This window comes from Molossus molossus, unplaced genomic scaffold (genome assembly GCF_014108415.1).
Source record: "Molossus molossus isolate mMolMol1 unplaced genomic scaffold, mMolMol1.p scaffold_m16_p_4, whole genome shotgun sequence".
Classification (NCBI taxonomy): domain Eukaryota; kingdom Metazoa; phylum Chordata; class Mammalia; order Chiroptera; family Molossidae; genus Molossus; species Molossus molossus.
In genome coordinates this window covers 80,504,617-80,528,919 of record NW_023425377.1, presented here as the reverse complement: position 1 = coordinate 80,528,919, position 24,303 = coordinate 80,504,617, and the positions used below count along the sequence as shown (strand labels likewise).

General features: G+C 51.3%; 1 protein-coding gene across 6 annotated transcripts in view; it reads right to left on the bottom strand.

The window, feature by feature from the left end:
* Positions 1–24,303, bottom strand: part of AP3D1 (adaptor related protein complex 3 subunit delta 1) — a 49,480-nt gene that overhangs the window by 2,370 nt on the left and 22,807 nt on the right. For 4 of the 6 annotated variants that reach the window (XM_036282069.1, XM_036282073.1, XM_036282070.1 and 1 more), the window contains exons 6-31: positions 23,158–23,287; positions 21,491–21,630; positions 21,245–21,318; positions 19,641–19,690; positions 18,012–18,061; positions 17,163–17,211; positions 16,108–16,253; positions 15,879–16,027; positions 15,573–15,803; positions 14,837–15,068; positions 13,989–14,134; positions 13,427–13,568; positions 12,299–12,370; positions 11,467–11,542; positions 11,023–11,219; positions 10,509–10,582; positions 10,079–10,253; positions 9,708–9,773; positions 8,991–9,092; positions 7,565–7,708; positions 7,060–7,107; positions 6,472–6,661; positions 6,144–6,232; positions 5,760–5,845; positions 4,740–4,861; positions 4,576–4,655 (exon numbers count right to left, since the gene is read on the bottom strand). In XM_036282069.1, the coding sequence (XP_036137962.1) occupies positions 4,576–4,655; positions 4,740–4,861; positions 5,760–5,845; positions 6,144–6,232; positions 6,472–6,661; positions 7,060–7,107; positions 7,565–7,708; positions 8,991–9,092; positions 9,708–9,773; positions 10,079–10,253; positions 10,509–10,582; positions 11,023–11,219; positions 11,467–11,542; positions 12,299–12,370; positions 13,427–13,568; positions 13,989–14,134; positions 14,837–15,068; positions 15,573–15,803; positions 15,879–16,027; positions 16,108–16,253; positions 17,163–17,211; positions 18,012–18,061; positions 19,641–19,690; positions 21,245–21,318; positions 21,491–21,630; positions 23,158–23,287 (3,060 nt within the window). Of the gene's footprint in view, positions 1–4,575; positions 4,656–4,739; positions 4,862–5,759; positions 5,846–6,143; positions 6,233–6,471; positions 6,662–7,059; positions 7,108–7,564; positions 7,709–8,990; positions 9,093–9,707; positions 9,774–10,078; positions 10,254–10,508; positions 10,583–11,022; positions 11,220–11,466; positions 11,543–12,298; positions 12,371–13,426; positions 13,569–13,988; positions 14,135–14,836; positions 15,069–15,572; positions 15,804–15,878; positions 16,028–16,107; positions 16,254–17,162; positions 17,212–18,011; positions 18,062–19,640; positions 19,691–21,244; positions 21,319–21,490; positions 21,631–23,157; positions 23,288–24,303 lie in introns of those variants that run through there. The other 2 variants (XM_036282074.1, XM_036282075.1) reach the window with 2 other exon arrangements.

The following is a 24,303-nucleotide window of genomic DNA, read 5'->3' as shown; positions in this document are numbered from 1 at the left end:
AAAAAACCCCTGCAGTGCTGAAAGAATAGTTAATAAAAGCAGAAACTCCCTAAATTTTGCAAAAGAAATATATGCAAAGATTCACCAAGTTCAGCACACTCCAAACAGATACTCAAATAATTTTTTTTTTAATCCTCACCTGAGGACATTTTTCCATTTTTTGTTCAGATAGAGTGGGAGGGAGGGAGAGAGAGAATCATCGACGTGAAAGGGGCACATTGAGTGGCTGCCTCCCGCATGACCCAACCAGGGCTGGGGACAAACTGCAACCAAGGTACATGCCCTTAGTGGGAACCGAACCCGGGTCTCTCTGGACCGCAGGCTGATGCTCTAATCGCTGAGCAAAACCAGCCAGGGCAAACTCAAAGAATTTAATGCCCAGAAACATCATAATCTGCTGGAAACTGAAGACAAATATCTGAGAACAGCCAGAGAAAAACTTGCATTTCCATTAACAAGAATAAAAGTGCACAGGAATGCAGACTTCTCATCTAATCAGAAACCATGGATTCCAAGTGGAAATAGCATATTTTTAAAGTATAGCCAGTCTCTGACTTTTTGACTTGAAGACAGTGTGAAAACAACTTGTATTGAGTAGAAACCCAATGTCAAATTTTAAATTTGGTGCCCGGCTGGTGTGGCTCAGCAGTATGAATGTCAACCCATGTACCAAGAGGTCGCCACTTCAATTCCCGGTCAGGGGACATGCCCAGTGTGAGCTACATCCCCAGTGGGAGACATGCAGGAGGTGGCCAATCTCATTGATGTTTCTCCCTCTCTCTCCCTCTCCCTTCCTTTCTCTCTAAAATCAATAAAAAAATAAATAAATTTGAATTTGGATCTCTTCCGTGCTAGTGATATGTGGTACAACCTCTCTCGTGATGCTAGGTGCACCTACTGGCCTCATGATCATGATGGTATGCAACATATACTCCACAGTGTGCTGTGTTGGATGCAGCTGTTTTTTTGAATCTTGTGTTCTGCACACCCTTTGTTCTTGTTAATCCTCACCTGAGGATTAAAAATCCTAGATTAAAAATTTTTAATCCCCCCCCCCCCAACAGAGGAAGGGAAAGAGAGAGACAGAAATATCAATGAATATTGATCGGCTGCCTTCTGCAAACCCCGTATTGGGGGTTGAGCCCATAACTCAGGCATGTGCCCTGACTGGGAATTGAACCAGGACCTCTCAGTCTATGGGACAATGTTCAATTCACTGAACCACACTGGCCAGGCTCCATAGATTTCTTTTTTTCTTTAAAGAGAGTGGAAGGGCCCTGGCCGGTTTGGCTCAGCGGTTAGAGCGTCGGCCTGCGGTCCTGAGAGACCCGGGTTCGGTTCCCGCTAAGGGCACGTACCTCGGTTGCAGTTTGTCCCCGGCCCTGGTTGGGTTGTGCGGGTGGCAGCCACTTGATGTGTTCCTTTCACATCGATGTTTCTCTCTCTCTCTGTTCCTCTCTCTCCCTCCCACTCTACCTGAACAAAAAATGGAAAAATGTCCTCGGGTGAGGATAAAAAAAAAAAAAAAAAAAGAGTGGAAGGGAGAGAGGGAGGGAAGAGGGGTGGGGGACATTGATGTGAGACAGACACATTGATCGGTTTCCTCATGCTCGTGCCCTGACGGGGCCAGGGATTCAAACTGCAATTCAGGTATTTGCTCTGGATTGGGAATCATACCCAAGACCCTTCGGAATGCAGGCCGACACTCTAACCACTGAGTAACACCTGCCAGGGCAAGATCTGTGCACCTTTAAGGCAAGCTGGGCGAAGTTCTGATTTTTGGTGGGTTAGGTGTATCAAATGCATTATTAATTTTTTTTTTTTTTAATCCTCACCCGAGGACATTTTTTCCATTTTTTTTGTTCAGATAGAGTGTGGGAGGGAGAGAGAGAGAGAGAAACATCGACGTGAAAGGGACACGTCGAGTGGCTGCCACTCACACGACAAACTGCAACCGAGGTACGCGCCCTTAGCGGGAACCGAACCCGGGTCTCTCAGGACCGCAGGCCGACGCTCTAACCGCTGAGCCAAACCGGCCAGGGCGCATTATTTTTTTTTTAAACTTACTATTTTCTTTTAGAGAGGGAAGAGAAAAACTGATTTGTTGTTTCACTTATTTATGCATTCATTGGTTGATTAAAAAGTATTTATATTGATTTTTTAGAGAGAGAGGAAGGGAGAGAGAAACATCAATGTGAAAACAGAACATTAACAGACTGCCAAGCCCCCTACTAGGGATTAAGCCTGCAATATGGGCATGGGCCCTGACCTGGAATCAAACCAGCAACCTTTTGGTGCATGGGATGACGCCCAACCGAGCCACTCGACCAGGGACTGAACCTGAAATCTTGGTATGTTGGGATGACACTCTGAGTTACCTAGCCAGGGCCTCAAATGAATTTTCGACTTATGATGGGTTTTTCAGGATAAAATCCATTATAAACTCAGGAGCAATGTACCAAGAGAAAAGATTAGCAAAGCCAGAAATGTATATACAGCAAAAGTAGCACTGATGAAATAAAGAATAACCAGATGAAGGACAACTGAGAAAATCTATAGCCAACAGACCTGTCCTAAAATAATTGCTAAATAAAGTTCTTCAGACAGAAGGGACTGAACCAGAAGAAGACATGAACGTTAGGAATGAAAGAGCAAAAAAGCCCTGGCCAGTTTGGCTCAGTGGTTAAGAGCATTGGCCCGTGGACTGGAGAGTTCCGGGTTCGGTTCCCACTAAGGGCATGTACCTCGGTTGCAGTTTTTCCCCAGCCCCGGTTGGGGTCATGTGGGTGTCAACCACTCAATAAGTCTCTCTCACATCAATGTTTCTCTCTCTCTCTCTCTCTCTCCCCCCTCCCTCTCTCCCTCCTCTATCTGAAGATAAATGCAAAAATGTCCTTGGATTAAAAGAAAAAAAAAAAAAAGAAAGCAATAAAAATGGTAAACATGGCCGAATGAAACAATTTGTGCTTCCTAGTTCTCTGAAATTTGTTAAGGACTGAAAAAACAAAGTGTAATGTGACACAATGGCATCTTTGATGCCTGCAAGTGCAATGTGACAACTGCTCACAGAGGGAGGGTCAAGGGACAACAGGGTAGTGAGGGGCCCACATTCCACCCAAAGTTTTTATACTGATCTCTGAAAAGATGAATAAAATTAAAAGTGTTTGGATAAATTCAGGTCAGAGCTGTAAGTAAACAGGCCCTCAAGAGTCACAGAAAAGCAATTCAGCCCTGGCCTGTCTGGTTCGGTGGTTAGAACGTCGGTCTGCGGTCCAGAGAGACCCGAGTTCGGTTCCCGCTAAAGGCACGTACCTCGTTTGTAGTTTGTCCCCGGCCCTGGTTAGTCTTGCAGGTAGCAGCCACTCGATGTGTACCTTTCACATCGATGTTTCTCTCTCTCTCTCTCTCTCCCTCCCACTCTGTCTGAACAAAAAATGGAAAAATGTCCTTGGGTGAGGATTAAAAAAAAAAAAAAAGAAAGAAAAAGAGAAGCAATTCACCGACAACTGGTATCTCCATTCAGAAGTGTGGAGTCTTAATGTACAGTAATGAAGAACTATTATTTTATGATCTTTTCATTAAAAGCTTGATTGAGCCCTGGCCTGTTTGGCTCAGCGGTTGGAGCATGGGCCTGTGGTCCAAAGAGACCCGGGTTCGGTTCCTGCTAAGAGCATGTACCTTGGTTGCAGTTTGTCCCCGGCCCTGGTTGGGTCGTGCGGGTGGCAGCCACTCAATGTGCCCCTTTCACGTCGATGTTTCTCTCTCTCTCTCTTCCTCTCCCTCGCTCCCACTCTATCTGATGCACCAAGAGGTCGCTGGTTCTGTTCCCGGTCAGGGCACATGCACAGGTTGTGGGCCAATTTCCCAGTGGAGGGCATGCAGAAGGCAGCCAGTTGATGTTCTCTCTCATCGATGTTCCTACATCTCTCCCTCCCTGTCTCTAAAATCAATAAAGGAAGAGAGAAAAAAAAAAAGCTTGATTGCAAAATAAAATATAAAGAAATAAAATTGATAAACTCTAGGATAACCAAAAAAAATGAGAGGAGACACAAACTACTAACATCAGGAAGTAAGGAATGTTATCACTACTGACCACTTGGACATGCCAAGAACAACAGGAGAAGCACAAATGACAGCCCACATCAATTTAGTAACTTTAGGTGAAGCAAACTAAATCCTTGAAAACCACAAACTATCAACATTCACCTGAGGGGAAATAGAAACATCGCGGATCCCATGACTATTAAAGAAAGTGAATGTGCAGGTAAAAATCTCCCCAAAAAAGAAACCTCCAAGCCTGAATGGTGTCCCTGGTGGATTCTGCAACACGTGTACCGAAGAAATACAACCTCTTCCAGGAAATGAGGCCATGGGTGTCCTCATGCCCAAACCAGACAGAAAATGCAAGGCCAACTGTCCTCACGAACACTGGCTTCACAGACCTCAGTAGAGCAGTCACAGACTGAAATTCAGCCATGTGTTACATAGGATAATCTGCAGGGACTAGAGGTAGGAGACATGGTGTGAGGGGCATGGTGGTCAGTGATGAGAAAAGCTGCCTTCATGCAGGCTCACCTTCTTCACCAGCAGGCAGACATGGTGACCCTGGATGGATCGGCTGTACAGGGAGGCACAAGAGTCCACTCGCTCCACAACTGCAACAAAGCAAGTGGGTAAGGCCCATGTGGCCACTTGTGAGCAAAGGCTGTGCCACCTCCCAGTCCCATCAAATCCCTTACCAGAAAAATGGTGATGAAAACAGATCTTTGTCAAAAGGTTCTGGAAGGACATATTAATGCCATCAACCTTGATTGAGCTCATGCTCAGGTCCCCAGACTCCAGCAACTTGGCAAAGGCGTCACTGTGGGAAAGACATAGGACAGGGAGTCTAACAACAGGCAGACCCCCAGCATCAAGGCAGACAAAGCCCCCAACTCTAGGGGTGGGACCCCTCCTGTATACATATAACTTCTCCAAGCACCTTATAAAATGTCATAAGATGCCTGGCTGGTGTGGCTCAGTGGTTGAGCATTGACCCATGCACCAAGAGGTTGCCGGTTTGATTCCCGGTCAGGGCACATGCCCAGGTTGTGGGCCCAATCCCCAGTGGGGGGCATGCAGGAGACAGCCAGTCAATGTTCTCTCTCATTGATATTTCTATCTCTCCCTCTGCCTTCCTCTCTCTAAAATCAATTTTAAAAAAAGATGTCATGGGCTAAACTGTGCCTCCAAAATTCACATGTTGAAGTCCCGAACCCCAGGACTTCAGAATGTTATTACATTGAGAGATGTGGGTCTTTGAAGGGGTACTTAAGGTCATTTGGGTGGGCCCCAATCCAACATAACTGGGTCCTTATAAACAAAGATCAGGACAGAGGGACGACCATGTAAGGACACAGAGAAAACAGCATCTACATGCCAAAGACACAGGCCTCAGGAGAAACCATCCCTGACAACACCTTGACTTTGGATTCCAGCTCCCAAGGCTGAGAGAACCAATGTCTGCTGTTTGAGCTGCTTGGCTTGTGGTGTTTGCTATGTGGCCTGAGCTGCCGAAAGCAGAACAGCCGAACTTTCTGCACTACATACAAGCTGGTCGCCCAACACTTGTGCTCTTTCACACCTTAGGTCAGAGGACTTTCTGAGGTTACTGCACAGAGAGAGCCTTACACAGCAGTAAAGTGTGGTGGGCCTACTGTGGCTGCCCCATGGGACTCGGGGGGTGAACGTGGGAAGGGAAGGCAGGCAGGCTCATGTACCTGTAGCAGGGAGTTGTGATCAAGTACGAGGTGCAGCTGAAGTGCAACTTGAAGTCCAGCTTCTCATGGGTGGAGCCCTCATCATTCTGTGGAAGCAGGGGAGTGGGGGTACAGAGTGAGTGGGGAGGAGGGACTGTGTGAGTAGGGAGTGGGGGCCAGGCTTGTGAGTTCAGGCAGAGGTTCAGTGGGATGTGGGGATGTGCCTGAGAGCTCCAGAGCAGGGTGAGTGAGGAATGCAGGCTGGCCCTTTGAACTCAGGTGTAGCCAGGTGGCTCCCATTCAGGGCCTCACTAGCTCTCTGGACATCCAGCCCTGGGTTCTGGGTGTCCTCAGAGTAGTGCAGGGGTTACTAAAGGCCCTTCCACTGCTTCAGGTCCTACATACCTTAGCAATAAAGGACAAGGTCCCCTTGAGTTTCTGGGCCATGATGATGCTCTGAATGGTGAACACAAACTGAGCTTCGTTGGAGATGCCTGGTGGAAGGGGGAGGGGGGACGGAAAGAGAGTGGGAAAGGGTGGGGACAGAGAAGGAAGGGGGGGGCAGGCTGTCCTGAGAAGCAGCACAAGGCAGGCCCAGGAGGGGCCTAGCCAGCCCCCCGAAAGCGGTGAGTGGGCGCCCCTAGGACTGAAGAAAGGAGGTGTGATAAGGAGGAGCTCAAACCTGAGAGAACACCTGGCCTCCATTGAGCCCTAGACATCAGCCACTGCTCACCTGGGGGCAGATGGAAAGGCACGGGGACACCGTCATGGACAGAGGAGCCCTCTGGCCGGGCCAATTTGGTGTTGAGTGAGTCCAGCACATTGAGCTCCATGCTCTTCAGGAAGCTGCTGCTCTGGTTCTCCAGTACAATGAACACAGTGACCTGGCTGTCCTTCTGCAAGCTGCCCTGGATGTCATATGTCTGCAGAGCAAAGCTGGGGTCAATGGTTGTGGTAGGAGCCCATGGGACCCATTTTGAGCTGGCACAGGACCCAAGGGAATGCAACACGTGTTCTATTAGCTCGGAAAAGTGCAAAGGAATGCTTCCCAGCCTCACTGAAAACTTGTTTTGTCTGCATTATTTAGCTATTCCTGTCCTTTCTTCAAGAACAGTTTGCCATCCAGTCTATTCCTGGCCAAGCCCACGATGAACAGGCCTTGCTGTCATAAATGTGGAGTGGGGTTCCTTCCCTGGAGAGGCTGCCAATGGGGGATGCACAGTGGGAGTCATGTGTGCCCCCATGGCGCAGCCACCTCCCCCTCTCATACACAGGGTTCCCAAGCTACCTGCCAGTGATTCTGAAATGCTGCATTGCTCACCATTTTAACGTAGGAATTCTCAGCCAGGAGGGAGTAGCTGGACATGGGCTGGGAACAAAGGAAATGATTCAGCTTTGGGTCACCGGAGCCTCAAAGCACCCACTCACAAAACAAGGACTGTCGTGCCCTGGCCGGTTTGGCTCAGTGGTTGGAGCGTCGGCCTGTGGACCAGAGAGTCCTGGATTTGGTTCCCGATAGGGGCACGTACCAAAAAATAAAAATAAAAGACTGTCGGAAGCTGCCAAGTGCTCTAGGTTGAAATACTAGGACTGCAAGAAGAACCCCCCCCCCCCCCCGACAACACAAGTTTATGCCCAGGAGATTTTGACACCAGTAGGGCAAGAGAGATGCCCCTCCCTTGCCCCAAGTGTCCATAGTCAGGTCCCAGGGGCCACCAGCCCATCGCCTAAGGCCCTAATGCCTGCCAAAGCTGGCTCCTAGACTTGGCTCAGTCTCCCTAAGTCGAGACCATGGCCAGCAGGAGGCAAGTGAAGCACCCCCTCACCGGGAGAGGCTCATCTAGAGCGCCGTTCTCTAGGAGCTCTGCCACCCCATCATTCGCAGTAAGCTTCTTCTTGGATTTCTTCTTCTCTTGGGGTTTCTCCTCCTTCTCCTTCTTATGCTTCTTCTTCTTATGCTTAGAAGGTTTCTGAAGCCAGAGGATAGGTCAGGATCAACCCCAAACTTCTCCGGCAATGCCCACCCTTCATGTCCCATGGCTGAAGACACAGGGATGAATTGTACCCAGGTAAGCATCACATGTCATGGTGGATAGGCCAGCAATCTCACAGGGTCCATGGGGAATGGATGAGGCCCAGTCTGGCTGAGATAAAAACTCATTGCTGGACAGCTGCTATGTACTTGGGTGAAAACACATAAGGAAAAAGAGCAAGAATTCTCACATGATAGCCTAGCCACTAGGAAACTCCTCAGAATACACCCAAGAGATGAAAATCTATGTCCACACAGAAATCTACACACACACATTTATAGCCAAAGGATTCACAACAGCCAAGAAGTGGAAACAACCCCAAAAGTATTTCAGCAGATGAAAGGATAAACACAATGTGTCCATCCACACACTGAAACATTACTCAGCCATTAAAAGAAGTAAAGCACTGACACAATGTCAATGGACCTTGAAAACATGATGTTCAGTGAAAGAAGCCAGATAGAAAGGTCACATAGTATGTGATTTCATTTATGTCAAGAACAAGCAAATCCAGAGACAGGAAGTAGATTCGTGGTTGTCAGGGTGTGTGTGTGTGTGTATGTGAGAGAGGGGATGGGGGGGAGAGAGAGAGGAGGAGGAAGGGGGAAGGGAGAGAGAGACTACTGATGGGGACAAGTTTTTTTTCAGGTGAAGGGGGATTACAAAACGTTCCGGAATTAGGCAGATGACTGCATAATTCTGAGACTATACTATCAACCAGTACCATGAACAGTTCACTTCAAAGGGTGTGCTTTATGGTATGAGTTATAACTCAAAAAAGCTGTCATGAAAACCAGGACCTCATAAGCACACCAACAGGAGACCACCATCAGAAGGATGACGGCCCCACTGGTAACCATCCTTCTCCCCTGAACCTGGTCTTTCCAACAGCCCTCAGCGTAGGTACACAGCCCACCCCCATAAAAAGACCTGGTGGGGCCCTGGCCGGTTTGGCTCAGCGGTTAGAGCGTCGGCCTGCGGTCCTGAGAGACCCGGGTTCGGTTCCCGCTAAGGGCATGTACCTCGGTTGCAGTTTGTCCCCGGCCCTGGTCGGTTGTGCGGGTGGCAGCCACTCGATGTGTTCCTTTCACATCGATGTTTCTCTCTCTCTCTCTGTTCCTCTCGCTCCCTCCCACTCTACCTGAACTAAAAATGGAAAAATCCTCGGGTGAGGATAAAAAAAAAAAAAAAAAAAAAAAGACCTGGTGGGAATCCTTACCTTCTCAGAGTCTCGCTCCTCTTCCTCCTCCTCATCATCTTGTTCCTGTCTCTTGGGTTCCTCGCACTCTTCCTCAACGACTGTGTTCACCCTTGGCTCTTCCTGCAGGGAACCCAGCGGTGGAGGCTTGGGAGGGGTCATGTTGGAGGGGGGGGAGAGGGTAGCCAGGGCCCAGAACAAGGTATCTTCTGCCCTTGTGCTGGGACACCCTGTGAGTGACATGGCCTGGGACTCCTCTTGCATGCCAGATGTTTTGTCAGCATGCAGGTGTGTGGCCACCAGGAAGTGCAAGTGGCCAACAGATAGGAGAGGAAGCCTGGTCTGAGACTAACTGGCACTAACTGGGGTCAATGCACAAGACCCTAGAGCCACTAAGCATCATGTACTTTCATAAAGTAACTGCTCAAGGCTGCTGCCTAACTCAGGTGGGGGCACCAGGCTCTATGTTGATGGCCAGCCACCCAACCACCCCCATAATGCTATAGCCACTGCCTAGGCAAGACATGAGGCATGAACACTGTCCCAAATCTGGCTGGCCTATGTGAGGGTCTATCACTGGAAGGTCCAATGGGTGATGGAGGAGAAGGGCTGATGTGGGCAATACCCAGACGGGGTGTTCCTGCACTCCTTGGAGAGGCAGCTTGTCCAAGGCCGTGAAGTGCACCCACCCAGATGAGGACCTTGTGGGATCACCACATGCACTTGTCAGGGTCTTACCGTGGATGGGGCTGGAGTGGTGGCAGGTGGCGGTGTGGTGGACAGCCAGAAATCTAAGTCCTCACTCTGAAACCACAGAAAAACAGGCCTTTGGCCAAAGCAGCAAGATGGGCCCAAGAAACTCTAGATGGAACCCGAAAGGAGGCCCCCACCAGAAACAGGGCCACATGGATAAACATGCATGCAACCACAAAAAAGTGTGGATTTTCCACCTAGGGAGATTGGCAAGAATTCCCCTTCCCCTCCATCACTACAGGCTGTGACAAGTCTCAGTGCTGCCAAAGGCTGGGGTGCCTGGCCTTACTCCATACTGTCGCCAGCCTGCACTGAGGGAGGGAGGAAGGGGTACGAAATCCACAGGCGGGCCTCACCTTCCGTTCCTTCTCCTTCCTTCTCTCCCGGTTTCTCTCCTTGTGCTTCTTCTCTTTCTTCCTAGGTTTCTTGCTTTTCTTTTCTATGACAGGTACATCCTCTTTCTCAGGGGACTTGGAGGTCTCAGCATTTCTATGTTTCTGGATGGGCAGTTTCTCGCTGTCGGCTAAGGGCCTGGGGGTGGGGTGGGGGCAGGTCACAGGAAGAGCCGGGCCTGTCCTCCTGCACTTGATCCCTGCCACTAAACATATGTGTGGCCTGTGACAAGGTCTAGAGAAGGATGAACCCTTTGCCACCCCTTCTGTCCGCACACATTGTGTTAAAAAACGTAAAGGATGGAGTGGGACAGCAAGGACAGAGAAACACCAGGAAAGCCTAAGCCTGAGACCAGCCCTACTGGCAGCTACCCAGCCCCAGCCCCAAACTCACTTATCCAAGTCGATGTCCAGGGCTCTGTAGGGATCATTAGGGTCTTTGTCATCCTCGTCACTGGGCAGAGCATTCTGAGAGAAGAAAGAGACTCGGCGTACCCACAAGGCCATGAGACTCGGGGTCACTGCCCAGTGAAAGGGGTGCCAATGACATTCAGCCTTTTGGACCCTGAGTTTGAGCCTAACAGGAGGTCCCACCCCTTTCTCAGAAACAAATGCCCAGGTCCACAGTTACGTGTGTATGTGATCAGCCCAAAAGGTAGGGATGTGCCAGCACCTCCACGCCACATACAGGAGAGCGGAAGGGCAGGTTGGGGAAGGGAGAACACACACACACATCTACTCATAGCTCAACAAGCCCTGGCCTGCAGGATTAGGCATAAAACAGCATTGGTTTTCGGACTTCCTGGGGCATACAGATGGTGGCAATGAAGAAGTACACTTGAATGGGGCCCTCTGACCACCCAGGTTACATGGAGATGGGAGGAAGACTGTCAGGTGAAAAGGCTGACCTCAGGCATCTCCTCAGTGACAATGTCAACTTGCTGAGCTGGGGCAATGTCTTCGTCACTCTCGGTGTGCAGTGAGCTATGGCGTCGCGGCTTGCCCTTCTTCTCCTTTCGCTTCTTCTTCCGCCTGTCCTTCTCAAGCCTCTGCCGGTGCCGCCTCTCCTCCTCCAGCTTCACGTACTGCTCTGATGTGGGCAGCCCTACAGGCATGGACACAGCTCTCAGCCCCACCCAACTTTAGCTCCAGAGCCATGTGTGGGCAGTCTGGGATGCAGGGGAGAAACACCCTGCAACCAGTTATGCACTAGAGGGTGAAGGGACATGCAGGCATTGCCCCTTGAGACACAAGATGCAGGTGGGGGCTTTCTGAATGATAGTCAGGAACCAGGTCTCCCGCCACCCTTGCCAGCAGGGGGCTCCCTGTCCCTAAACTGTATAGACACTTGCCTGGCACCTTCAGGGGCACTGAGAGGTCGATCTGCACCACAGGTATGTGCTCCACACCCGGTGCATCCTGGTACCGCTGCAGAGGCAAACGGCAAAACATTACTGGGCAGGATGGATGGTGACACCTGAGGACGGGGGTCACTGCCCAGTGAGAGGGGTGCCAATGACACTGGGAAGCAAGGGGTCCTCCTAGGAGCTTATCTACAGCATGAACAAGTATAGATGAAGACACAAAACTTCCACTGACTTTCCCTCCTTTGAATCCTCTTTTCCCAAGAAAGAAAAGTTAAGCAGGCTTGAAATCTCAGTGAGATGGCAGACATGACCCCAATGGCAGGATAAAGAACGCAGATGACACAGGTACCTTCTTGCACTGTGGGTAGGAAAAGGTCTGTGGGCCTCTCAGGAGTCCAAGCAGAGTCACTAGGGGACCCAGCTATTCCAAGAAGGGAAGCACCTGAGTGCCTACTCCACAGAGCCACATCTCCTGTGTGGAGCCCACTGTGCATTCCATTGCGAGTTCACCAGATGAGGATATCAATGAAGGCAGCCGGTGCTACCCCCAATCCGGTGTGCAGCACCCACCTACAGAGAGGCACCACCCCTGCAGTCTTTCTGCCTGTTGGTCAGAGTAGCCTGAACTTGAGTACCATGTGTGAGACTGGCTTTCTCCCAAGTCCCATGCCTGGAAACCCTTTCTCAGTCCTGACACATGGATCTATGAAGACAACCCACTGCTGCTCTGAAGATGGTGGCTCCTGGTCCCCCCAAAAACGACGGGGCCCCAGCAGGGCCAGGGATGTCCCTGGAATATGTTCCAGGCAGGCCTCACCTTTTGGGGGGACGGGGAACTTTTGATATAGAAGGGGTTGTTGGCCTGCTCCTGTTTCCGGGCTTCTCGACGCTGTGAGGACAAGATTCAAGGTCAGTGAACACATGGAGTATAAGCCCTTGTTCCTTTCTTTTTTTATTATTATTTTTTATCCTCACCCGAGGACATTTTTCCAATTTTTGTACAGATAGAGTGGGAGGGAGGGGGAGAGAGAGAGAGAGAGAGAGAGAGAGAGAAACATCGACGCGAAAGGGACACATCGAGTGGCTGCCACCCGCACGACCAACCAGGGCCAGGGACAAACTGCAACCGAAGTACGTGCCCTTAGCGGGAACCGAACCCGGGTCTCTCCGGACCGCAGGTCAACGCTCTAACCGCTGAGCCAAACCGGCCAGGGCGTAAGCCCTTGTTCCTTTCCAGGTATGGGCCACCTCTGTGCTGCAGGCACTGGGTGGGGGACAGGGTTTCTTAGTATTTTCATTATGGGTCTTTGACTAACAGGGATACTGAGGTCAGCAGTGGAAAGTGGCAGGTTGGAGATAGGCAGGCGCCAATAATCCCAGGAGGGAGGGACTACCATATCCAGTTCAAGGTCGGGGTCTCAGGTGAGGAGGCCCCTCAACTCCAGGGCACAGCACAGACAGGTGCCAGGTCACACTACCCAAAGGCTCAGCCTGGGGAGGCCCAGGGCAGTTCATAAGCAGGGTAGAGGAGGGGCTCCTGGGGTGAGGTGTGGTGTCCCTAATTTCAGAAAGAGAGGAGCTGAATGTGGTTGGGTGGGGAGCGGGGGAAACACAACATCTCTGTACTTTTTAGGGTTGTGTAAACCTTACATACTGTTACAAAGTCCTGTACCCACAAGGCCATGGAGCTGACAAAAGTATGTCAAATGCACCTACAGGCCTTTGGGCAGCAGGTCAGGCCCCCATGGGTCTCTCCAGGGACCTCTGAGGTCAAGAGAAGCTTCTCATTGCAACAAAATTCAACTCTGGTGTCAAGAGTTGGCTCAGCGCTCCGTGGAGGACAGCAGGACAGACGAGATCCGGCAGGACCATGCATAGGTGTCACAAGCTTGGGGTTCAAAGCCAGCTCTAAGAGAGCCAACTGCCCTAGAGCCATGACACTCACCCGGGCCAGCTCCTCCTCATCGGCCTTGGGTGGCTGCTGCTTGGCGTGCCGCTGCTCCTCATCATGGAAGATAGCCTTGGGCATCTCATCCTCAGACTCACTGTCTGAAGGGGGCTCATTGATCCAAGCATCCAGGTCCAGGCTGCAAGACATAACGAGGTCACACAGCGGCTCCAGCCTGTGTGCCCAACCCTGAACACTTATGGCAGGGGTCACAAAGGATGTGAGAGAGCCCAAGGGAACCTGGGGCCTGGGTTACCCGCTAATAACCCTACCCACATTCTGGGGCCTTCATGCAGGCTCACACTTCCCCCATTTGTGGGCAAGGACTGCCAGCAGACCCAGTTCCTGGAAGTGGCACCAAGGATGGGGACAATAGGGTTCCACAAGATGTGGTGAGCTCTGGTATAGTCTAAGTGATGGTGGTCACTCCAGCCTATGGAAGGCTAAGGTACAGGAGGCCCTTCCTCCTGCCTAGGGTTTAGTACTGCTCCCATAGCCCTTCTTGGGGCCACCAACTCTCCCCTTGGCTCCATGTCCTCTTACAAGCCACATGGCTCACCCTTCGGGGACCGGAACCTTCTTCTGGGCCTTGGGAGCCACTGGGTTCAGCTCCCCGGCAAAGAGGGCGCTCACTTCTTCTGCCACTGGCACATCCTTGGCCTGAAGCTTCTGGATGTGCTTGACCAGCTGCAAGATGCAGGATGCCTATGGGGACCACAAAAGAGCCAAGGATGAATCAAGAATGGGATTCTGAAGGCCACCTGGCAACCACAGGGTATCACTCAAACCATGCAGGAGCCCTACTGAGAACACCTGCAAGGCTCCATAAAAAACATTTTTTATTTTTTATTTTTTGGGTTTTTTTTTTTTTTTTATCCTCACCCGAGGACATTTTTCAATATTTTGTTCAGATAGAGTGAGAGGGAGAGAGAGAGAGAGAGAAACATCGACGTGAAAGCGACACATCGAGTGGTTGCCACCCACACAACCCAACCAGGGCCGGGGACAACTGCAACCAAGGTACGTGCCCTTAGCGGGAACCGAACCCGGGTCTCTCCGGACCGCAGGCTAACGCTCTAACCGCTGAGCCAAACCGGCCAGGGCTCCATAAGAAACATTTAGCTGTGGAGGAATCTAACCAAGAAAGAAACAGCTCTGGTTCCCAGTTCCTTCAGCAGAAGAAAGTGTGGGGACAAAAACAGGCCCACAAGCAAGATGTGCAGAAGGGGCCATGACCAGATATCCAGCAGCATTGTGGAGTTCTAACTCAGGAATCAAAAGTGCAGCCCACTGACCCAGAGTCTGCTGATCACACCCTTAAATTGACTCCTATTTGTCCACATGCTCCCCAACGCCCTTGCTGGCCTTCACATGTGCCCCCCAGAGTTGCCGCCTGTTGGCACATACCCGCTCTTGGACCTCCAAGTCTGCACTCTGCACAAACTGGGGCAGCCGCTCCACCATGAGCTGTGTGAGCTCCTGGGCTGCCTCAGCATCTGAGTCCTGCTCCTTCTGCTGCAGTATGGACGCATATAGCTTCACCACATTCTGTACATACACAGCCTGGATGTGGCCAGGCAGGGTGGTGACCTTGGGCCGCAGCATGGCCTCCAGGGTCTGGTGGGGCTCCTGCAAGTGCCTAAAGGCAGGGAGGCGGGATGAGTGGAGAAGAGGGGCTGCACACTCTGCTAAAGGAGTGGGCTACTCCCAACCACCCCCCAGCATCAGGGGTTGAGAGGTTGAGGGAGGAGATTTAAGGGAAGAAACCATGGCAACAACGTGACAACCAGAGTAGCTGAAAGGAAGAGAGTTTAGAGAAAAAAGGGAACGACACGGTTCACCAGCAAGAACTTGCGATGAACAACCTGTAATGGACAAGTACAGGAAGAAAACCTGGGTAAAGACCCCATGCCTGTGAAGATGGTCACAGGGCTTACAGAGACTTTTTTTCAATGAGAAAGTGGCAGTCCAGAGCTAGAGCACTCTATGATGGGGAAAACCAAGTTTGCAGAATAGGCTTTGGTGTGGCAGGTGCCAGGGACGGGAGGAGACAGGCCCGCGAGGAGACAGGCCCGCCAAGTACGTTCCCTTATCCTTTCCTCTCATGAGCATAGGCTCTGGGAACACCTTTGAGCCCACTCACTCAGAAAACTCCCCACAGATCCAGGCAGCAGCATAGAGCACCTCGCAGATCCCATTGCGCTGGGTACTACTGGCCACCAGGTGAGCACTGTCGAGCAGCACAGACATCTGCGACACAGCAAACCTGCGGATGGCCTTCACTCGGATGGCCACATCCAGCATCTGCGCAGCAATAAGGTGGCCGTGGCGTGTGCCTTCCAGCCGGGTCAGCTCCACCAGGATGCTGATGTACCTGTAGAAGGGAGCCATTGAGATACACCCACCATAAGGCTGGTCCATGTCCCCCAGGCTACACATGGGGACGCACCACTCAAAGTTTGTGATGTGTTGGTAGTTGGACTGACTACAGATGTCGATGATCTTTGTGAGCAGCTCGTCCCTGTAGGTCGTGCCCTCAGCCTTGTCCACGTGGGTCATCAGCTTCTTGACAATCTCCATCAGGTTCTTCTTGGACACCTGTGTGGGGGCCTGATGAGGGAGGAGCCGGGCGAGGGAACACAGAGCAGTGACAGACCCAACCCGGGAGGGGCACATACCATTCCGTATAGGAGGTCAAGGGCCCGCAGCCGGATGGACTCGTCCTTGTCATCCAGACACTGCAGAACAAGGTCCTTGTGAGCCTGCACAGACTTGGGGTGAGTTCTCAGTATCTTGGACATGGCCAACAGACCCAGGTACTTCACTGAGGAGACAGTGAAATATGGTTAAACCCAAACACATTGCAAAAAGATTCAAGGCTGATACACAGAGAGAGGCCAAGTCTGCAGGTGCCCTGCTGCCTGGCCCTGACCACCTGGGCGCTCTGGGAACGTGCCTCACTGATGGCCCCCAGGTGTCCTGGACAATATGGTAGATTCCAAAGGTGTTCTGGAGGGTGTAATGGAACAGCCAGGACTTAGGATGGGGCAGTGAGAAGAAAGGAATGCCTCCATACCCACTCAGCACTGTTACCTCTGCTGTCAGGAAAGTGGTTACCAACGCTTTCTAAGTGTGGCAATTAACATGACACCTATCTTCCTGCATGGCCCACAACAGAAGAGTTGACAGAGAAGTCCCAGGCCCCAATAAGCCCACTGCATACCTCACACATACCAGGGGCCACTATCCACCCCTGAGCAGCACCAATACATCTAAACCAGGGGCGTTAAACTGCAACCCCTAGGCCACATCCAGCCTGAGCCTGTTCTGTAAATAAAGTTAAATTGACACATAGCCACACCTGTACGTAAATGTTGACTAAAATTGGCTTTCAAACTACAAGAGCAGAGACTGTGATAACAAAGCTGAAAACTTACGGGCTGGCCCTGCTTAAACAAACATATCTGAACTCAAAAACAGCAGTCAACACACCCAGAACTTAGAAGCCCTGGTTAGTGTAGTCAGGCACTAGGCAGTGTCACTGGCTGATACCTCTCAACAGAACACATTTACAATAGAAGAGTACATGCAGGCACACAAGACCAGCAGGGTTGCTCTATGCCTGTTAGGAAAGACGCCAAGGAGCCATGAGCTACCCCATCTAATTAATGACAAGAAATTTTCATGCATCCTGACAGGAATGCGCACAGGTCTACAAAGGGGAGCAACTTACAATTTTGGTCAGAGTCTTCTATTAATATCCTTAACTTCTGAACACAGAGCTGCAAACGAGGAGATGACACTGGTTACATCTCCTGAAGCAATGATGAACGCAGTGACCTCCAGCCTGTCCCACACCCCCATGAACAAGGTGGCTTGTGCACACCATGGCCTCTATACTGCAGAGCACCCAGTGCTCAGGAGGGCTGTCTGCCAGAGCCACAGAGGACAAAGAGACAGTAGATACCCAACGTAGATGCATGGGAAGCACCCACAGAAACAGGCACAGGACACCCTGGTGCTTTCCACGAGTGCTCACGTGTGTGAGGACACAAGACGACAGCATGGCGGTGCCTTCTGGGAAAAGGATGATATCCAGGGATCTACTTACATATTACTTATGTAATAAACACAAACTTAACCCCCCAAACAATGGAATGACCATTGCAATGGTTCCTGGGCCACTCAGGGAGGCCATGGGACTTGTGCTGCGGGGTGAACACAGCATTCACAGGGGTCACAAAGAAGACGGGGATCTAGAATGGTGGGAGACCTTAGGACAGGGAACAAGACATAGGCACACACTCAGGTGGCTGCAGGGGGGACCAGGAGCTGCTAGAAAACTCAGAACTGTACCAGGGAAATCAAGCAGATGATGCACAGCCACTGGCTTGCTCCCTACTGGGCACAGTCCAGGGTACCGAGCATTAGGCATGAATGATGAGAGCATGTGAGGAGTGGACTGGGAGCTTTCAGATCACAGGGAAAGGAGGTTTCCAGGCCAAGGACACTGAAGGGAGAAAAGGCCCAGCCAGTGGCAGAGCCTTAGGACCCTGTGGCATGTGTCTGGCCCAGAACATACCTGGATGCTGGCACTGTGGTTAGGCATGCCGGAGGACAGGGAGATGAGAACTGAAACAGACAACCTTGGGTTAAGAGCCTGGCAGGCAGATGTCTACTCAACATGTCCAGTGTGTGCCGGGTGGGAAGGACCCAAGGTGAAAATATCACCACATTGGGAACTGTTTGGCCCAGCTGATGTTTGTGAAGCAAAGAATTAACACAGCAGCCGGACCACTCTCCCTGGGAAGGCAGGCTTGCAAGTCTTTCAAGACTGGCCCTCAAACAGTTGATGGCAGTGGAGGCACTGTCTCTAAACTTTGCAAACACGGTTCATGCCGAGTACTTGCTCTTCTCTAGGAGTCTGGGATCTCAAATGTGCTGGGCAGAGGCACCTGCATGACCAGCCCCCAGTGAGAACCCTGGGAGTTGGTTGAGTCTCTGTGGTCAAGAGAGCAGATCAAAGCCCTAAGGGTACCAGGCATCTCTGTCCAGAGTAGTTCTATGAAAATCAGGCTACATGGTCCTGCCGGTGCTCGGCACAATCGCATGAGACCCACTGTCTCTGCAACGTGCCAGCCCCTGGACAACCTCACTCAGGCCCACTGCCCTGCCTGCATCCCCACTTGCCCCACCTACCTCCAGGGCCATGTCTGATCCGGTCATGCCCCAGTCTGCCTTATCAACTTTCCAAATGTAGGAGACTACTTTCTGGAGACTGTGGTCACCACCTTTAGGCACCAGCCTGCCCAGTAAGCCGGCCCTTTCTCTCCTTTACTGTCATCGACCCTCAGGGACACTCATGGCCCAGAGCACAGACCCTGGGTCAGCTTCTTATGAATCACTGAATTTGAGGCTCTCCATGGGTCCACGATGAGGGACCGAGAGGCTGCTTCCCAACAGCTTTGGACATGGATAGGCAGGCAGCGAGAAGCTGAGCCCCTTGAGCCTCCAGCTTTCACTGCCAGTCTGTAAGAGGCCCAGCTGCACAGACACGTGGTTCAGATATTGCACCAGGAGACAGCTGGCCAGGCCTGGAAGTAACATTTGGAGTTCCAACAGATACAGAGTGGGGGAAAGGAACTCTAACTCATCAATGGTGTGGACATCAATCAGCAGCGTTTTGTGTGGCCCTGAGCCAAATCCTGACCCCAACAAACGGCCTCTCAGAAGACCTTCTGAGGAGTACCCATGAGTGGACTTCACATAGTCTGTGTTGTGGATTCCTATACCTAAGTGCCTACAGGGAAAATGGTTTGATTTAACATACTTAGGAAAAACAAGGGCCTGTTTGGCAGATGTGATAAATGGGACAGGAACAGTGGGATCTGACACTGGAGGCCTGTGAAGGCAGTGGACTCTGACTGTGACACTTCCCACAGGGCTGGGTGTGGCTCAGAGATGGAAGTAAACATCCAACACTGACAGCAAGTGGGAATTGGATGGAGAAGATTGAGAAATTGCAACTCCAAGTAACCTTGAACCACACTGGCACAGCCTGGTGACAACCATTAGGGACCAGCCTATCGCAGGCCACACCACCAGGATGGGCACCCTCCTGTCCCCATCTGAAACCCCCTGGGGCAGGAGGGAGGGAAGGTCTCCCACTAACATCAGCCATGTTTCAGAACCAGGTAACTGTGGTTCTTACCTGCAATGACAGTGTTCACACATTCATAGAGAAGGGACATGGCAGATGTGCTGGAGAAGGAAAAAAGAAGACGTGAGAACAATGTGCTGCTCTGTTGAGAAGCAAGACCCAAGTGCATTATGTCTGAAAAAATATGGTCATGACAGCAATGGGTCCATGACACCTAATGTCTGAAAGTCACATGGGGATGGCGTCACTCTTTGGCCCAGCAGCCCCCACTCCCCCCAACTTACCCTGCTCCAAGGTGGGGCTAGGGTAGGAGTCTTGGCTCCTGGCATTTGGTATCTCTGCCTGGTCAGTGAGGCCCAGAGGCTGCTCCCTCACCTGAGTCATCAGAATGCTCCGAAGGTAACAGCATCCCATCCACTCACCACATGCACAACCTGAAGCACTCCCTCCACAGAAGCCTATTCCCTTAACCTTCCAATTGTGCAACACCCATAGGGAAAAGCCAAATTCTCCACTTGCTCTGGCAGCACAAAGACAATTCTACCAGCCCAGACAACCACTGCCAAGTTCTACTCCGATGGAGGAGCCCGAGGGGCAGTCAGACATGGCCACACAAGGGCAGGCAGATCACAGAAGTCAGTGGCCCTAACCCCTCTCGTCCCACCAAGGGCACCTAGGGAAATGTGAGGAGTACGCCCAGGCCGAAGACTGAAGTGGGGACCAAGTGTATCTACTCAGCTGATATTCTCACAGGTAATGCTACAGCCCAATTACCCAAAACCCAGAGTATGGAGACCACTCAGAGTATGGAGAGCAGAGGCTATCAGAGCCGCCCACATCCCTAGTTCACAACACCGATGGCCCCTTGTTAATCTTCTCTGAAACCACAGCTACAATGTAAACTCCATGACTGGTTATTTATATAAAATCCAAAAAGTCCCAAGCCTAAAAACCTATTGTACCTAATTATAACATCTGATTGGTTTATGAGCAAGGAACCTGAAGCCCAGAGGACACTGGAAACCTATCTTGAAGACTGGGGGGGTGGTCTTCAGCAGGCTGGCCATTCTGTGTGTAGGGCCCTTGCTTGTGCCTGGCACTGCACCCATCACCTGTGGGCACAATTAAACCCAACCCACTTGGGGCCCTCACCACCACTGCTTCCCAGAGAAGACAATATCATGGATCTGGTTCCTCCTGTCTCCCTCACCAGGGGAACCTGGAAGCAGATTTACTGAGTCTCCAGCCACTTGGCCCCAATAATTCAACTACAGGCATCTTAAGTGGCCTGGCAGCTCTTAGAACACTCGAGAATTAACAACAATGATCATTTAAGGCCTTCAACCAGGACTGCCAAGGTCCACTGTGACCAGTGGGCTGAGTGAGCACCTTTCTTCCTTATGTTTGTGCTGTTTCGAAAACTGAATGAGAGAAAATGAACCCAGCCTGTGTCCCTGGGGGGCCAGCAGGTACTAAGGCATAGCTTCTCATCTCCACCAAAGTCATAATGGGTGTGTCTGCTGCTCCATTCTAAGACTTTCCTTGGGCTCACCCCTCCCACACATTGGCAGCCTCCCAGGGAGCACAGGCCTTCCCGCAGCAGGTGCACCAAGGACAGGTGTGTGTGTGACCGAGGACAGGTCTCCAAGGCTCACCTGTGGATCAGGTTGGTGAGAGGCTCGATCAGCTTCTTGCCCAACCTTGGCTCCAAGGGGGTCAGAGCACCAAACTAGGGGACGAGAGGCCCAGGTCACAGGCAGCAGGAGCAGGACGAAACATCTGGGATTCCGCATGAGCATACTGACCAACTCTAACCCTCACCGCCTCCCAGCACTGAGAGCTCCCAGAACACCCTCACAGTCTTTCCATACACAAGAAGGGGGAAAGTTGGGGACACTTGCCAGTTTGATTATTTTAATGAGGACCCAGTTGTTGGTTGAGGAGGTCATCAGCTTGAAGAATAGCGGGGCCAGGGAAAGGTAGTTTTTGGGGTTACGTCTGGCCAGCTCACAGATGACATTGACTGCCGCCGACTGAACCCCTGTGAGATCAGAGGGGTGTGTGGTATGTGAGAATATAAGCCGCTTCCCGAGCTCCAACTCCCCCTCCGACCCTGTGGGACTATAATGAAGGCCATCTATACTGGCCAGCTCATCAAGGAATGGCCATAAAGAAACTTTCTGGCCCTGGTTGGTTGGGCCCCGCAGTTAGAGCATCGGCCCGCAGACCAGACAGTCCCGGGTTCAGTTCCCGCTAAGAGCATGAACCTCGGCTGCAGTTTGTCCCCAGCCCCAGTTAGGGTTGTGTGAGTGGCAACCACTCAATGTTTCTCTCTCTCTCTCTCTCTCTCTCTCTTCCTCTTGCTCTATCTGAAGATAAATGCAAAAATGTCCTTGGGTGAGGATAAAAAAAAAACTATTTTCAGATTTGAACCTGGACTGTAAATAGCTGGCATTTTGATCTCACACAGCTTGCACATGAGCACATCCACCCTGTATGCTGTTTGCTTTGCTTTCTGTACTCTGTACAACCCTGTGCTACAAAAGCCTATGTTGTAGAGACTTCACCAGCTGGCTGCCCCCGGTGCACACATATCCTAATAAACTCATGTCTTTCTCAGCCAGTACTCCAGATTATTTCATTGGAATTGGCAAACATTACACTAAGGCCTTCTTGGACCTCAGCTCTTTGCATAACAGAGGTCCTCATCAGTAATGGGGAGGCAGGCTGGCCATTCTGAGTGCAGGGCTCCTGCTTGTGCCAGGTGCTGCACCCATCACCTGTGGGCATAGCTCAAACCCCAACCCCTTGGGGCCCTGACCACTATCACTCCTTAGAGGAGAGGACCCAAGGCTGTGAGGTGGGTACCTGCAGGATCAAAGTAACCCCAGGATCAAGATGCCCACCACATGAAGTGACTGTGCTCCCCTCCACCTAGGGCAGCAAAAACTCCTGCCCCTAGCCCACCATGTTGGCTGACTTGGCTGCTACTTCCCCAGTCAGAACTTTCTGCACCTGCAATTCTCTGAGACACACAGCAGATTCCCACAGACACATTGGAACCCACGGTGGATTTAGAGAAACTAGTTTACACCTGCTCAGCCCAGGTTTCCACACAGGAGAAAGGAGTGAGAGAAAATAATGGGCAGAAGGAATGCTAGAATGAGCCCCATGGTGTAGGACGGACGAGAGTCAACGCATTGAGGCATCAGAACAAACTTGTGACTATTAATATGCAGGCAGAAAGGCCCCTGCCCAGGGTGCAGGTGTCTACTGAGGGCCTAAAAGATCAATTCCCCAGGAGCATGAGCATACCCAGTGCCACATTCTGTTTCTAAATCCCACACCAATAAACAGGACCAGGGCTACTTAGAGAAATGGTGGATTCCAGTGCTGAAGCTGCCTCTTGTGGTGCCAGAAAGTAAAGAGGTGCGGGGGAGGAGGGGTTTGTAGAACAGAGGTCCTCGGTGCCCTCAATGCCTTCCTCACAACGCCCTCCATCAGGTCCTGGATGCTGGTAAAGCACCACAGCCTAGTACGATTCCCATCTCATCTCAAATCAACAAACCAGGGTCAGGGTCCTCCAGCTTCTCTTTCAGGCGGGGAAAGGCAGGGCGCAGCGACTCAGGGTACTTCAGGAACACCTTGTACATGATCAGCACAGCCTTCTTCCGGATGTACGGCTTGGTGTGTGACATCTATGAAAGCAGAGTGCCATTGGGCCTCCCATGGTACTGCATCCCATGCACCTGCCCTGCACACCTGCACTGTTCACTTGCCTTACTGTGCTGCTAACCTTCCACATCAGCTACACGTCTTACCTCCCCACACCTGCCCTGCTCACATTCGTGCTCACCTCCCACACTGCCCTGTTCACCTCCTAAACCTGCCTGTTTCTCACCACCATTTCCCAAAGGAAAATCCTCTCTCCAGCTTCCAACCTTCAAGTCCCAAGCCCAGGGATCACAAAACAGTCCTGGGTGGGATCAAAAACTGTCTCCCTGCATCCATGACCCTAGGCTTGTCCTCCAGAGGCCAAGACCCTCCTCCCTGGACTCATTAGGGCCTACTGAAGAGTGGGGGTGGGAGAAAAGGTGAATATTAATTAATTAATTTTGTTAATCCTCACCAAAGTATATTTTTTCCATTGATTGTTAGAGTAGAAGGGAGGGAGAGAAGGGGTGAGACAGAAACATCAACGTGAGAGACACACATTGACTGGTTCCCTCCTGCATGTGCCCTAACTGGAGCCAGGGATCAAACCTGCAACCCAGGCACTTGTCTTTGACCAGGAATCAAATTTGTAACCATTTGGTGAGCGGGCCGATGCTCTAACCACCAAACCACACCAGCCAGGGAAGGGTATCCATATTTAGAATGAACTTTCAGGCCCCTGGAGATCAGAACTGGCTGGGGTTATGTCTTCTGGATCAACTGAACTGTGAGAAGTCAAACTGTGACCAAACAGAAATAAATGGCATTAGGGATGGAGAAGAAGGGGATAACCCTGACCATGCTGCCTGTTGAGACAACTGATACCATCACCTTAACCTCAGTAAGAGAGTGATGGGTCACATGCCTGACCTCGAGGGTGAAAGCCCTCAGCTAGACCTCACCTGCCAGTAACACACACCCCTTCCCCAAGTAGAACTATTTCAAAGGAGATGAAGTAAGAATTCGAGAATGACAGGGGCCTGAGGCCTGGTGCCATCAG